This window comes from Haliotis asinina, chromosome 15 (genome assembly GCF_037392515.1).
Source record: "Haliotis asinina isolate JCU_RB_2024 chromosome 15, JCU_Hal_asi_v2, whole genome shotgun sequence".
In the NCBI taxonomy this organism is placed as follows: Eukaryota; Metazoa; Mollusca; class Gastropoda; order Lepetellida; family Haliotidae; genus Haliotis; species Haliotis asinina.
Window position 1 is genome coordinate 34546920 of NC_090294.1, and position 14069 is coordinate 34560988.

At 37.8% G+C, this 14069-nt stretch overlaps 1 protein-coding gene across 1 annotated transcript; it reads right to left on the minus strand.

Annotated features, from left to right (window-relative positions):
* Positions 1–4273: 4273 nt before the first annotated feature.
* On the minus strand, positions 4274–9691 carry LOC137265626 (homeobox protein HMX3-like). Its single transcript, XM_067801059.1, has 2 exons — positions 9023–9691; positions 4274–5502 (listed from the first exon to the last, which is right to left on the minus strand). The coding sequence occupies exons 1-2, from the start codon at positions 9306–9308 to the stop codon at positions 4874–4876; spliced, it is 915 nt and encodes a 304-aa protein (XP_067657160.1). The 5' UTR covers positions 9309–9691; the 3' UTR covers positions 4274–4873.
* Positions 9692–14069: the final 4378 nt, after the last annotated feature.

A 14069-nucleotide genomic window follows, 5' to 3' on the forward strand; every position in this document is an offset into this window, starting at 1 on the left:
CGTAACAGAATGATCCAGACTGATAATGGGACTACATATACATGCACATGATGAATTTGGCAATGTCCTCACAATGAATCGATCACGATACACGTTCTCTATCATGACATTGTTGTACTTGGCTTGATCTGACACTTTTCACTTATTTGCAACAAACGACATGGTCTCTTCTTGAACTCCATACTCTCTAACAAAACGCAATACTGTATCTACGTCAATGCAGAGTTAGATATTGTCAAACAGGTTATGTCAGTGCAGACTGAGATAATGTCCAAAATGTCATGTCAGTGCAAACTGAGATAGTGTCAAACAGGTCATGTCAGTGCAGGGTGAGATAGGTCATGTCAGTGCAGGGTGAGATAGATCATGTCAGTGCAGGGTGAGATAGGTCATGTCAGTGCAGACTGAGATAATGTCAAATAGGTCATGTCAGTGCAGACTGAGATAGGTCATGTCGGTGCAGGGTGAGATAGGTCATGTCAGTGCAGAGTGAGATAACGTCCAACAGGTCATGTCAGTGCAGATTGAGATAGTGTCCAACAGCCCATGTCAGTGCAGACTGAGATAACATAACAGGTCATGTCAGTGCAGAGTGAGATAACGTCCAACAGGTCATGTCAATGCAGAGTGAGACAGTGTCCAATAGGTCATGTCAGTGCAGACTGAGATAGTGTCCAACAGGTCATGTCAGTGCAGAGTGAGATAATGTCCAAAAAGTCATGTCATTGCAGACTGAGATAATGTCCAACAGGTCATGTCAGTGCAGACTGAGATAGTGTCCAACAGGTCATGTCAGTACAGAGTGAGATAACATAACAGGTCATGTCTGTGTAGACTGACATAACGTCCAACAGGGCATGTCAATGCAGAGTGAGACAGTGTCCAATAGATCATGTCAGTGCAGACTGAGATAATGTCCAAGAGGTCATGTCAGTGCAGACTGAGATAACGTCCAACAGGTCATGTCAATGCAGAGTGAGATAACATCCTACAAGTTTATAGTGCAGGGTGAAATAATGTCCCACAGGCCATATTTTTTCGGCGTCACATAAAGTCAAATTGGACAAATCATCTTTGGGGTGGGTTAACATCACTGAGAAGAGGTCATTTGTGGGTCTAGCGCTTTCGGGACAAACAGAATGATTTCAGAGTCATATTATTGCAGTACGGAGTGAGATAACATAACAGGTCATGGCAATGCAGAGGGAGATAGTGTCCAATAGGTCATGTAAGTACAGAGTGAGATAACATTGCAGGTCATGTCAGTGCAGAATGAGATAGTGTCCAACAGGTCATGTCAGTGCAGACTGAGATAGTGTCCAACAGGTCATGTGAGTACAGAGTGAGATAACATAACAGTGCAGACTGAGATAACGTCCAATAGGCCATGTCAGTACAGACTGAGATAGTGTCTAACAGGTCATGTCAGTACAGACTGAGATAACATGACAGGTCTTGTCAGTGCAGAGTGGGATAACGTCCAACAGGTCATGTCAGTGCAGAGTGAGATAGTGTAGAACAGGTCATGTCAGTGCAGACTGAGATAACGTCCAATAGGTCATGTCAGTGCAGAGTGAGATAACATCCTACAAGTTCATAGTGCAGGGTGAAATAATGTCCCACAGGCCATATATTTCGGCGTCACATAAAGTCAAATTGGACAAATCATCTTTGGGGTGGGTTAACATCACTGAGAAGAGGTCATCTGTGGGTCTAGCGCTTTCGGGACAAACAGAATGATTTCAGAGTCATATTATTGCAGACTGAGATAACGTCCTACAGGACATGTACTTGGCTGGCCATTCTCTGACTGGGACAGGTCATGGTTATACAGGTCATACGTTCATGGTTAGACCTATCAATAATGTCTGTCTTAGTACAGGTCATATATTTGAACTCATTCACCCTGTGGCTTGGACTACCGTATAACAGCTATTAAACAAATCTAAATGTTACCCGAGAATTCATGTGCAATACGTAGGGGAAAGTTTCAGTTTGAATCTTGGAGCACTGCTTCGTGTTCTACAAGTTGTGTATTACACTGGTTTTGTGGTGTTTCTCCCCGTGCAACGTCGTCTTCGTCCGAGCTGGTGTCATGTCAGAAACCTGCATAATCGATCGATATAACTCAACAAATGTTTAGAAATAATGTTTCTCCGTTTTCTTTCATATGGAATCCTTTCGAATAGATTTTAAAGATGTATACTGTGACAGTTTTGTAATGGTTTCGAACAGAAGAAACATTTAAAACTTTATAGTAACGACATCGAATTGAATCATTTCTCACAGTATAGTACTTATGGGTTTGTTTGGGAGGACGCCGCCTTTTCCAACTAATGTATTTAATTCACAGATTACACAAACATGTTTAGGTTTATTTCACGTAGCAAAAGATCTGCCAGTTTATTACCTTTGTTTAATACTGCCTTTGCTAAAAACAGATAAGTCTGGCGCAAAGGACGTGTTGTCCGTCATACTGACGGTAATAGTGGATCATATATCAATATTGTTCAGTTCTTATGAATAATGGACGCATTGGGAGTGCCTACAGCTATCACTTGTCGCTATGTTAGCAACATATGACCCATGTAATATTGTTAGCAAAATTGTCCACCCGTGGTCAAAACTGTCTTCTGGAATGTACAGCAGCACTAAATAACCAAGTTACTATGAAATTACCTTTTGTGTTTACTTCGAGGAAATCCTACATATAAAACAACTCTATGGCCACACGGACTTTACGAACAGGTAATACCTACCTAGCTACCTACCTGTGCTTGAGGCACTGTCTATTGTACGATTCGCTACATCATAGATTGTGTTTCGGAATCAATATGGAATAGAGATGATAGCGGGTCATAACCTGCATCACTGGAGGCATCCGTCACAAGCAGTTGCAGTAGGATGTGAACTGTTCACCTGAACACATGGTATAAATTCATATAAGAAACGCTAACACAGTATACTCGCTACGTCTTCCCAAAACCTTTTTTAAAGTTCTGCTGAGTCACTGAATGTTGTAATCTGATCAATGTTGAATGTTGCTGTTTGAGAAAGAGAGCGAGTGAGCATGTATTTTAGCAATATTCAGAAATATCATGACGGGGACGGTGGGCCTAAAGCAATATACCTGTTTCGGCAACAGAACACTGGTCTTCTACTGACGAGATGAATGGTTAGCCATAAGGCTACTCCGAGATTCTATTTCATCTCTCAGCATATGTTCGACTGAAACTCCAAACATGTGAAATGTGGCTGCAGGTATTGTTACCCATGTAATATTGTTAGCAAATTAAAATATTGACATCGTCTTCTGTGTCAGTCTTGTGTGTTATAATTTGTTCTGATTTAAAACTGATCTGGTGGACAAATCAGTGGTGAAGAATTGCAGTATTTGTTATCTCTAGATATATCTGATCATATACCATTTTGGAAACCAAAGGTCGAACCAACTAGTATTCTAGGTAATGTGGCATGTAAAGATATGGGTTTTTTTTCAATCCGAGCATAATACGTAATTGACCTGCAGAACGGGGAGAAGACACGTAACCATGTGAATGACAACCCATTCATACATTCCAGGACATTCTTGGAATTTTGTAGATTCGACAAAACCCTAATTCCACTTGTTTAATACAGTTTCTACTCTCTAGTTGTTGCTTTAAGGTTGCTGATAATATTTGGTTTCACATTTTCTGGACACAGCTCCATATCTGTCTTTGTGCGGATTTTTTTGAGCTTTATAGCCAAGAATTATGAAATAACATACATACACCACAAACAATTGTCCTTACAACCATGTACACGTATGTAAAGTACTAAATGTACCACACAGGATTGTCTTTACATTTCTTTCCGTGCAGTGCTAACACCCAATGTCCATATACCTGTGAAAGTATGTAGAACGTCCCAACGTGTACACACTCTTAGCACTTGCACATACACACATTCCCAACGCACACGCACTAGCACACGCACACGCACACGCACACGCACATGCACACGCACGTGCACACGCACGTACGTACGCACTCACATCATATGTCCATCCTGATATTCTTGGTCATAAATCGCGATCAAGATGTTGAGAAAATTACTTCAGTAATGGAGGTATAGTACTCAGGCGGATTAGAGATGGGGAAGGTGTGCTTTTCGATATGTGTTTGTGAACATGAATGTGAAATAACTTTTCAATTCGAGGATTCAAATCACAACTTGCATACACCTGGGAGACAGACAGAAATTAGACACAAAATCAAAGCTACAAGCACCATTCATTGTACAAAGCATGTTTTATTATACTTTGACATTTAATATACAACAATCCCATGAAAATTTACAACAACAGTACTTTCCTTACGAATAATTTCATCATACAGACACTGTTTCCCTAACGTCTCCGTGTTTGCAACACACCATGAGCTTCAAGTGAGCCTGTGTGGTAGCCTCCATCGGGTGAAGACAGACACGTGTCTGGGTACTAATACAATAAATAAATGTCGTATACTACAACCGTGTATTGCGTTACCGCATTGTGTCACCAAGGTTTCAATTAAGCTTCCGATTTCAGTTCACAGAAGCTACCGACGGGGGACGTTATGCGGGGTTTAAAACAGATTAACAGTTTGTTATTTTCACCCACGATAAACTGTAAATAATTTCCTATGGTGACCATCCGTTTCCTCACTTGCAACCATGTTTCAGATGTAGTCATGCAGCGCGGGCGCCTGAGTTCAAAGTCAAGGTGTATTTTGGTCATAAATTTGTTAATTGCGTAAAATCTCCATCAAATTGAAGATTGACCCTGGCGTCATTTAACGTCCAGCACTTTCGTCACGTGACGTAAGGGGATAGAGGATCAGGCATGCTGATTTCATACCGCGCTGTGTAGAGAGCGGAGAGATGAGATTGAGGGATATGGGTGGGGGTAGCACAAAGGATTCAGGGAGGAGGATAGAGGGGGTGAGCCACTATGCAGACTGTCCGCCCTACTCCCTGAGAAGTTACTGTCATGATAGAGCACTGGCACACGCACCATCCGGTGAGAGGCACGCTGGGATATGTTCGCTGCTTCCATTTCCGCTGCCAGTTGCCGTTTCCACTTATTCCTCCTATTCTGGAACCATATTTTCACCTGGGTTTCAGTTAAATGTAGCGATGCGGCTAGGCCAGCACGCTCTGAACTTGAGAGATAACGTTTCATGTCAAATGTTGATTCCAATTGAAAAACCTGGCTGCGAGAAAAAACAGTCCTTGTTTTCTTCTTCCTCTGTTTTCGTTTTTCGTCATCCTCGCTGTTTTGACTTTCACCTTCTTTCATAGGCCTCTCTTCGTCGTCGTCCTCAGAATCATCATCTTTCAATGTCCGTCCCGGAGAAGGTGGGTCCTCTGATGGACACCCCTCACTACTCTTCCTGAGGGGCAGTGGTTTCATCCCTGTTGGGGAGGGCAAGGGAGAGCGACATCTAGGGGAAGCTGCTCTCAGTTTAGCTGCGGCACTAGCTGCAAATTGAATTTAAGAAATAAAATGAATTCTTGAAGATTCGATCATTCACTAAATGGTAAGTAAAATGGTGATATCGCAAAATTATGTAAGGTACATTGTTACGAACTGTATCGTGAAATACCCTCTTTAGTCTAGTGAGAATCTAATTTAGGTTATTTTTGGGTGTGCAGATTTGGAAGTTTGAAGGTTCGTGGTGTCACTATGACTACCGAGCCTTTCCTGGGACAGGTATCTCACTGTCGATAAACGTTGAACATATGCACCAAATAGCATTAATCAGGAAGTACTTATTACTGAATTCGTGTTGTATATCATCCACAATCTCCCCTATCATTTAATACTACCAACACACTGAATCAATCAATCTTCTTGTGAACTAATAAGAACACATCGAACTTCCCGATCTACCTCAAGAATCAGATAAACTCATCACCAGGGACACTGACTCTTGATGAGAATAACAATTAATTTTGATACATACTTTATTACCCGTGTGGTCTAATTCGTCATTAATAAAAAAAAAGACAATGAGCAAATGAACAGGTGCGCCATAGTATCTTTCATCAAATATGGGAATAAAACCGAAACGAGTTCGATACTCTGATCCGATGCGTATACTGCCTACATGCCGGATCCTGTGTCACCACTTACTTAGTGTTATATCACACCAAGTATCGCACACCGTGCAGCGACCCTTACTATCACCATTTGTTGTCAGAAAATAGCATCTGCGTTTAAATACATCAATGATTTCAAAAGCAAAAATTTTGGTTTAATTTTCATGAGCTACACTGTAGCATTTTCTTATCAATCACCCATTGTTTTCATTACATTTTAAACAGTGATCACACTACAAGAAATGTTTAAGTGTTGGGTTTAATAACCCCAACAATAAATGTGTTATAACTGATTATTTCGTTGTTTAAATTCACTTTTATATGAGATAGTACTATCTAAGAATTTTAGCATACATTTATAGTTTTTCCCTTCAACGTCACTGATTAAAGTGTTGCTTTTTCAATATATCAATGACGCCCAAGTATGTGTTGTTTTATGTTCTATTTCCATTCAAGCTGAAAAGTCAGGGATATTAACAACACCTTCCAACCTTTTCCCAAACTGAAATGAGTCATGGAAAAGATCTTTTTTTAAACTGAAACTCGTAAAATCTATTTAAGATCGATTCATTGCATCACATGATACTTAAAATCTTTTTTTCAAATTTGATTTAATTGGCCAAATTTCTGAATTCAATTTTTCTATGATTATTGAGTCTTTAGAATTTTTTAAATTTGGAATAATTCATACGATTCGCATTTTTTCCCCACTTCTCACTCTAAGACAGCCTGCTCGTCAAGACTGTGAACTAGGAGTTGATATTTATTATAGACAGAACATTTGTGTTGTAAAGGTATAGATATCCCGATTTCAGGAGATTATAAAATATTTACCCAACTATTCCACACATAATTAATGATCTGTGCGTAAAATCATATCATGGTGAAAAGAGAAAATTAAACTGATTTTATTTAACCCTCAAACTGAAAAAAGTCAAGCGACAGAAGTAGGCGAGGTGTTTCAACTAAAGCAAGATTTTGTTAACGAAATGAAAGTTTCCGTTAAAGATCTCATAATTTCATACCCACATAATATTGATTAATCGCATTATAAGCTTGTCGTGAATCATTATTTATCACCAGAACACGTGGTCAGTCGCGAACATATCTCGTTTTTCTACACGAACACAAATTAAAATTAGTTAGAAAGGCTAATTTACACTGCTGATTATTTATTGGAATAATTCTATTTTTCATGATACATCGGGTTTTTTATTTATCATTCAGTTATATGTGGTTAGACAATATGAACAAAACAGATATATTCGCATAAAATAAAATAAGGAATATAGGGAACTATGTGTAAATTTCATTTTAATGTGTACTTGACGAATTTCAAAGGAAAAACTAGTGGTAATACTACTTATAAAATTTTGTGGGGTGAACGTCTATGTTTTAGATGGGGTATTTTGTGTGACAAATATGTTTTAAATATTTACTTATTGCGTATCGTAAAATAATATTTTGCATTGCCTCATGCAACCTTTTTTGAGTTCAAGATTATGATCACAGAAAAGGCTTACATAAATGATATATAACTGTTTACATTATTTGACAAGTTTTACACCCGTCCTGTTTTCAGTTTCCCTCTTCATTGTGTTTGTAGATTTATCTAGCGATCATCACGGGCTTCGTGTCTCTTTTACTATTTATTATTCAGCTTTTTTCGAGAAAAAGGTTCGAAAACACAAGGCCGTTTTTATTTTTAAAAATCTAACTAAAACATTCCTGATATTTTTTCAAGGCTCGTTTGGCCTTTCAGAACGGAAGCCTCAGGTGTTAGTTTAGGAGTGAATATTGCGCGAAGAAACTAGCATCAGCATGATTTAACGTGACAAGTATATCGTCTTTTTAGGACAAGACGCTGTTTCTTCAGAGCACTTTGGACAAAATCTACCGGTACATTACTTTAAACCTGGGACTAAAATCACGTTGACATAGCCACAAACATTTATTGCGGAGTGATTACTATAATTAAATAGTTTTGATATAATAGTTTTATGAATAGCTGAACATATACCAGTTTTAAACAAAATAATAATTTTTTGATATTTCTATTTTGATCGAGTGTCGACAGTGGTATATATTATTACAGAAAAAGTGATAATTATCAATCAATTTAACCATAGCCCCATGAAGATTTACCCAGTACAAATACAATTAGCATCGGGAATTACATTCCAAAAAGTTCATATTATAGTCATTGAATATATTAGGTTCTCTTTCGTTCAGTTGACATACCTTTTATCTTATCTCGTTTTTATATTAGGAAATGCTAAGGTTTTCAAAATGTAAGTCATTTCAAAAACATTTTTATAAGTATTTTGCTACTGAAAAGAATAAGTGTACATGCTCGTCTTACTGAAAAAATGTTATGTTGAGATTTATAAACTGATGCAAGTTTTAGATCAAAATTTTATCAATTTTTCACTAATTTTTACCGCGACAATTGCATTTATTTATTTATTTATTTATTTATTTATTTATTTATTTATTTATTTATTTATTTATTTATTTATTTATTTATTTATTTATTTATTTATTTTAAAATGTGAGGAAACCTTGACAAAATACACATTGTTCAAAACTATATTCATGGAAGTTTTTCTGATGGTGTTAGTGTAAATAGATTTTATGATATTAAAGGTCTTGAGTTCAGGTGAAGACCTCCGACTGCTTCTACCATCAGTGGGGAAATACACTGGGTGAAAACCCTCTCATCTTGGAAATTAATTGATCAACTGCTTTTTGTCTCCAATCAAACTGTTATTCATGATTTAGACAGACCTCATAATAAACCTGAACACGGTTTGTACGTACACAACAACACATATTTAGGCAAGTACATTATTCCAATTCACCGGTTAGTGATATTTAAGATGTTATTTATTATACGTACCATTGACGTCTGCTTGTGAATGGACGAATGACGAATACCACGGATACCAGAAGTTGAAGGAACTTGCACGTGCAGTGAGGGCGGCGTCCGAATAAGCTTGATATTTGGCATAAATGTCGGATATACTAGAAATCACAGCATCCTTTGTTTCTTTGGTTTTGTCTTCTGCTTCCAATGGCTTGTCCTCTTTTTTGTCGCTATCATTCCCGAGGATACTGCTGATAGAAAATGATGACTTTGGCGGAACAGACACTGGACTTTTTGGCCTTGGCTGTTCCTCGGACATGTTTGAAGTTTTCTTGTTTCACACTAGGAATTCCAAGAAGGCCTCCCCGACACCAGGAGAACTTTCAATGAAATAATTTCATTGAAAAAAATATTTCAAATGTATAGTTGTTATATTAAGTGTCGTCTGCTTAATGTCGATTGTTCTGTTTCCCAGCGGACAAACGACTAGCAAAGAATGCAGTAGAGAGGATAAATATATGCTGGTCAGTACTCTCTAAACTCACGTCCTTTCTTCAAAATGGGTGACACAAACTAATGGCGAGCCACGTGAAATTCGAGAGTGTGCTCGATGCAGGATGAAAGGTGTGTATCTAAATCAACATGAGCGCACCTTAGTGGTTTCGTCAATGGCTGACTTCATCTACCATTTGCGGTGATAATCACAAAATAATAAGTGTCCCTGGATTAAACGAGTGACAACTTCAAGCAAAATCACTGATTGGCCAAACACAAAAGCTAATCGGATTAATGAAAGAGGAATTCTCTAGTACACCACGCCTCTCCAATCATCGTCGATCGTGTATGCGATAGAAGCGAGTCTCTCATTGGTCGGCACAAATCGGGACAATTAGAATAACACGGAGGAGCGAAGGTTTCCAATATGGCGGTGTATAACAATAGAGTTAAACGTCAAGATTCGCTTCAGTGAAGAAAACAGTATGTGATCCCTGTCAACAATAGCAGTTTTCTTTAGGAGATAAACTCAAGAGGGGTAGAAGATTAGCCAGATAGGCATCGGGGATTGGCTACGCTGCGAGACTCGGGTAGTTGAGATCAATTAGAGTAGCAGGAATAAGGACGTCATGTTTGCAAGAGCAACTTGATGAGACAGAGGGAAATTTGCCTGTCTGTCCCTATATCACTTTCTGCTTGACTTAACCCACTTTCCCTTGTGAAAAGCCCGCATTAGTAAATGCGATACACCGTGTAATGTGCCTAAATGACACGCGCTCATATGTGTTCATAAACTGGCAGGAAACACGAGAAAAGAGCATTGTACAAACTACCTAAAGCTGAAGGCAATGTTCAGATATGACGCGGCGTAAAGGTGTTTTGCCCGTCGATACCAAGTTTGATTTGAGTGAAATTACATTATTCAGAAATCAGTTTTTTTTCTCTTTTGTATGTATGGATATCAGATTTTATTTGGATTTATCGTATAATTTAAAACGCTCAGATCTGATAAAACATTTTAAAGATTTGTTTCATAAACAGGTGGCAACATTATTACGTCAGCCTTTGCCGACATCTTTACTATGCCAGGAAATTTTAAATTGCTTTTTATTTTAAAAAAACCCAAACACTGTTGCTATGATTCTGAAGCTGGTTATTTTTCATACACACTTTGTTAACACGTACCTCATTTCATACGAATTAAGCATTGTTATTTTACATGTTTATGAAAGTGTCTTCGGCTGTTTCTTGGCACGAAAGCAATCATAGCAGTGTTAATATAATTGCATGACGTTCTTTGTATACGAGTCAATTAGGATGAGCTTATCATTGCACTTATAAGAACTTATCTATGTAATTCTGGAGCTTGTCCGCCTACCACTGTCGGACCACAGAAGGAGGGGGTGTCTAGACCCCGGGGGTGCGGCTGTGACACGGGATTTAGAGTCTTCGGTTACGGGGACAAGCAGACATGGGAAAATCCCTATACAATATTTTTACGGTTTGTTTACTCTCCGCCGAGGCGCACAAAAAGCCAAGTCATTACACGCTCGGTCATTGTCGCAGATCCTGTAGTGGTACGACACTATTTGTTCATTTCACAATAGCTGTAATAACCCCAATTTACTTCTGCGATAATATTTTCACAGGTACGTTGTTTTGTGTTTAAGAGTATATTTCATATTATGTATCTCATATTTCAACTACCTTCAAAGTGTATGTTCAAATATATACGTCAGTCTGGACCATGCCAGACAAATAACTATATTTTATAATGATGACATCACACTGTAATTCGTATGATGTGATGAATCGGAGATGGAAGTAAGTATATTTCACATGCAAAGAAGATGATTGTTGACATAGAACGGACACTATTTATTCCTTCAATTGCGAACGCATCATGTAACTGTGGACAATGATATACACGTATGTGAGTAATGTTTTCTTGCTTGTTTATGGCTGTAAAACCTGCATGACGGCGCTCTTTAAATCAGGTAATCTGAATCACACTATCCAGTGATTCATATCATGAGCATCGATCGTCGCATTTGGGATACGATAACATTCATCAACCAAGTCATCGAGCCTAACCAGCCGATCCTGTTAATGACCTCCTCAACAAGCATCTGTCCACGAGGTATGTCAGGGTCAAATTACTCACGAAAAGTATCCACTGTATACCGCTTGTTCGTGTTCCACAAGCACTCGTACACAAAAAATATACATTCAATATAAAAATTATACTTAATCCGTTCAGTCATTTATTATTTTGTTGTACAATACGATTGCACATCTTTGGAGTGAATTTAATGGTTACAATAAACACATATAATAAGACATAATAAATAGCACTGTAGCCGTCTGAACTATGCAAGACGGTGGTAACGTTATATATGTCAGAATGTCCATGGATCTGTACGAAATGTGAAAATGAGGATTGAAATCATTATTTTCACTTTACTCTTTGGTCGAATCACCATCAATGCTCTTTGTGACCTCAACTAAGGAGTGACATGAGCTTTATTTTCATACGAGATCCAAGGGGAGAGATACATGGATGAAACTTCTTGAACTGTCAGCTGTTCATGGATAATATACAGAAGGTTCAATCGGGGAAAACAGTGTTTATGCACCTGTTTGCAAAGTAACGAGCGTGCTTGCCTGCATGACGTTGTACACGTCAGCGTATCACGGATGTAGCAACCAGTGCCATATATATATATATATATATATATATGTATAATGAAAATGGATCATTGTGCTTCCACCATCTATTCTGATTCGTTAATTATTTAATTACTGTCCCTGAACCATCTTGAACAGTCTAATAAAAACATAAATGTAAGTTCATTCATTAACAAGTGTTTTTTCGCTGTTCAAATATTATTATCACTTGCCTAATTAAATAATTAATAAACATCAGAATTGAAAAACGACGTCAGTTTTACCTGTTCACACTACAAGCATTCCAAATGTTTAGGCCGATAAATCAATTATTTTCATGTGTAACAGCAGTAAGGAGGTTTTGTTTATTTTAAAGAATTTGTTGTGACTCATTATTGAGCACGCGTACCTCAATAGCTCTTTACAATAATATCACAACACTGACGCGATGTTTTTCGTAATACCAGTTTTGTGGGTGTTTACATTTTGTTTAGCCTTTGAGACATGGTAAATATATGTACATGTTTGTGAAAGGCATATGACTGTTGCCACTTTTTGCACTAATCTAAGCTAACCAACTCATTGAAAAGTAACAGAGTATTGAAAAATTAGCTTTGCCGAATTTCTTTTCCGATTGCTCCAATTGCCTTTGTTTGATGTCGCATGTGATGGGAGAATGGGTTGTTTCTTACAGCGCAGCATTACACACAGCATAGAGGATTTTTTCTGATTCCAATTATTGTAACAGTGTTAATCTGATGATTAATTATTAATGGTTGTACATGCTATATTTACATGTGAGTATCTACCGTTCAAACTGAGTGTTTCGACAATGGATCTAGTTCTATATTCGTTTGATGCAAAATGTCTCTACAACGTCATGTATTGGATGTGTCAATACAATATCATGCCAGTGCGTTTTTGCCGAACAATTAATGTGATAATACATGGAACGCTTTGGGCTAACTAGGCATTGAAGTAATAAGATGTGGCTATGATATTTTAGTGTGGATATATTTTACAACGCTTAATTGTCATATGTGTGCGAGGAACTGTGCTTAACTCCGTGTAAAGTAAAGATATGTGATTGCTGTGAGTCGATGCAGTTGCCAGACGATTATTTCCCAACTCATATCTGGCTATATCCTGCAGTACCAGCCCAAACCCTCAAATTTACAACACATTTTGCATATAACTAAAAAGGTGTTTTGCCTCTATTCGTGTTTCCAAGTCTTGGTAACTCAGAAACAGGGTAATGTAAATGTTATTTTGGTCTGACTCATATTACAGAAACACATATCCATGGAATCTCTATGTCGTAGTGATTGATGAAATTCTCCGTATAAACGCACATGTGTAGGCGATGTATCCGTTGTATTTTTAACTACTATGCATTTTTAAGTTTTACAATTTCACAGGATTGAGTAGAAAGAGAACTGAGCTTTTTTAACAAAAATAATTATCAACTGCATAAATTGTTTCTAATTATGTCTTTTCAAAAAAAATCTTACAATACATGTACATGCAGCGATGTACATTTTCATGTTTCTCATCTAATAAAATATATACAGGATACTTCAGAGTTTGCTGAGCATTATTTTCTTTTGTGATTTAATTCCTAACAACAACACTTAACTCACTTGCACAACTTCATACTTGATGAAATACATCATGATTCCTCTCATGATATTTCACCGATAAGCGACTTACTAATTTAAACTCTCTGAGCATGAAAGGGTGTGGCAATGTCGCCATACGGAGACATCGTTGTATCACGTCTGTGACACGTCTTAAAAACATACATCTAATGGCCATATTTGAAAGACGAACTGACCTTTGTGGGCAAAGATATACCCACGAATTACCCAATAATTGCGAAGAGGCTAAAGGCCTTGCATATACGCGTCCTGATAGCAAT

Bases quoted from the DNA above. Each gene is read 5' to 3' on its own strand.
- LOC137265626 (XM_067801059.1), bottom strand. From the start codon at position 9,308: ATGTCCGAGGAACAGCCAAGGCCAAAAAGTCCAGTGTCTGTTCCGCCA. The intron at 5,503-9,022 runs GTACGTATAATA...TTCAATTTGCAG, and splicing joins TTCACAAGCAGACGTCAATG to CTAGTGCCGCAGCTAAACTG.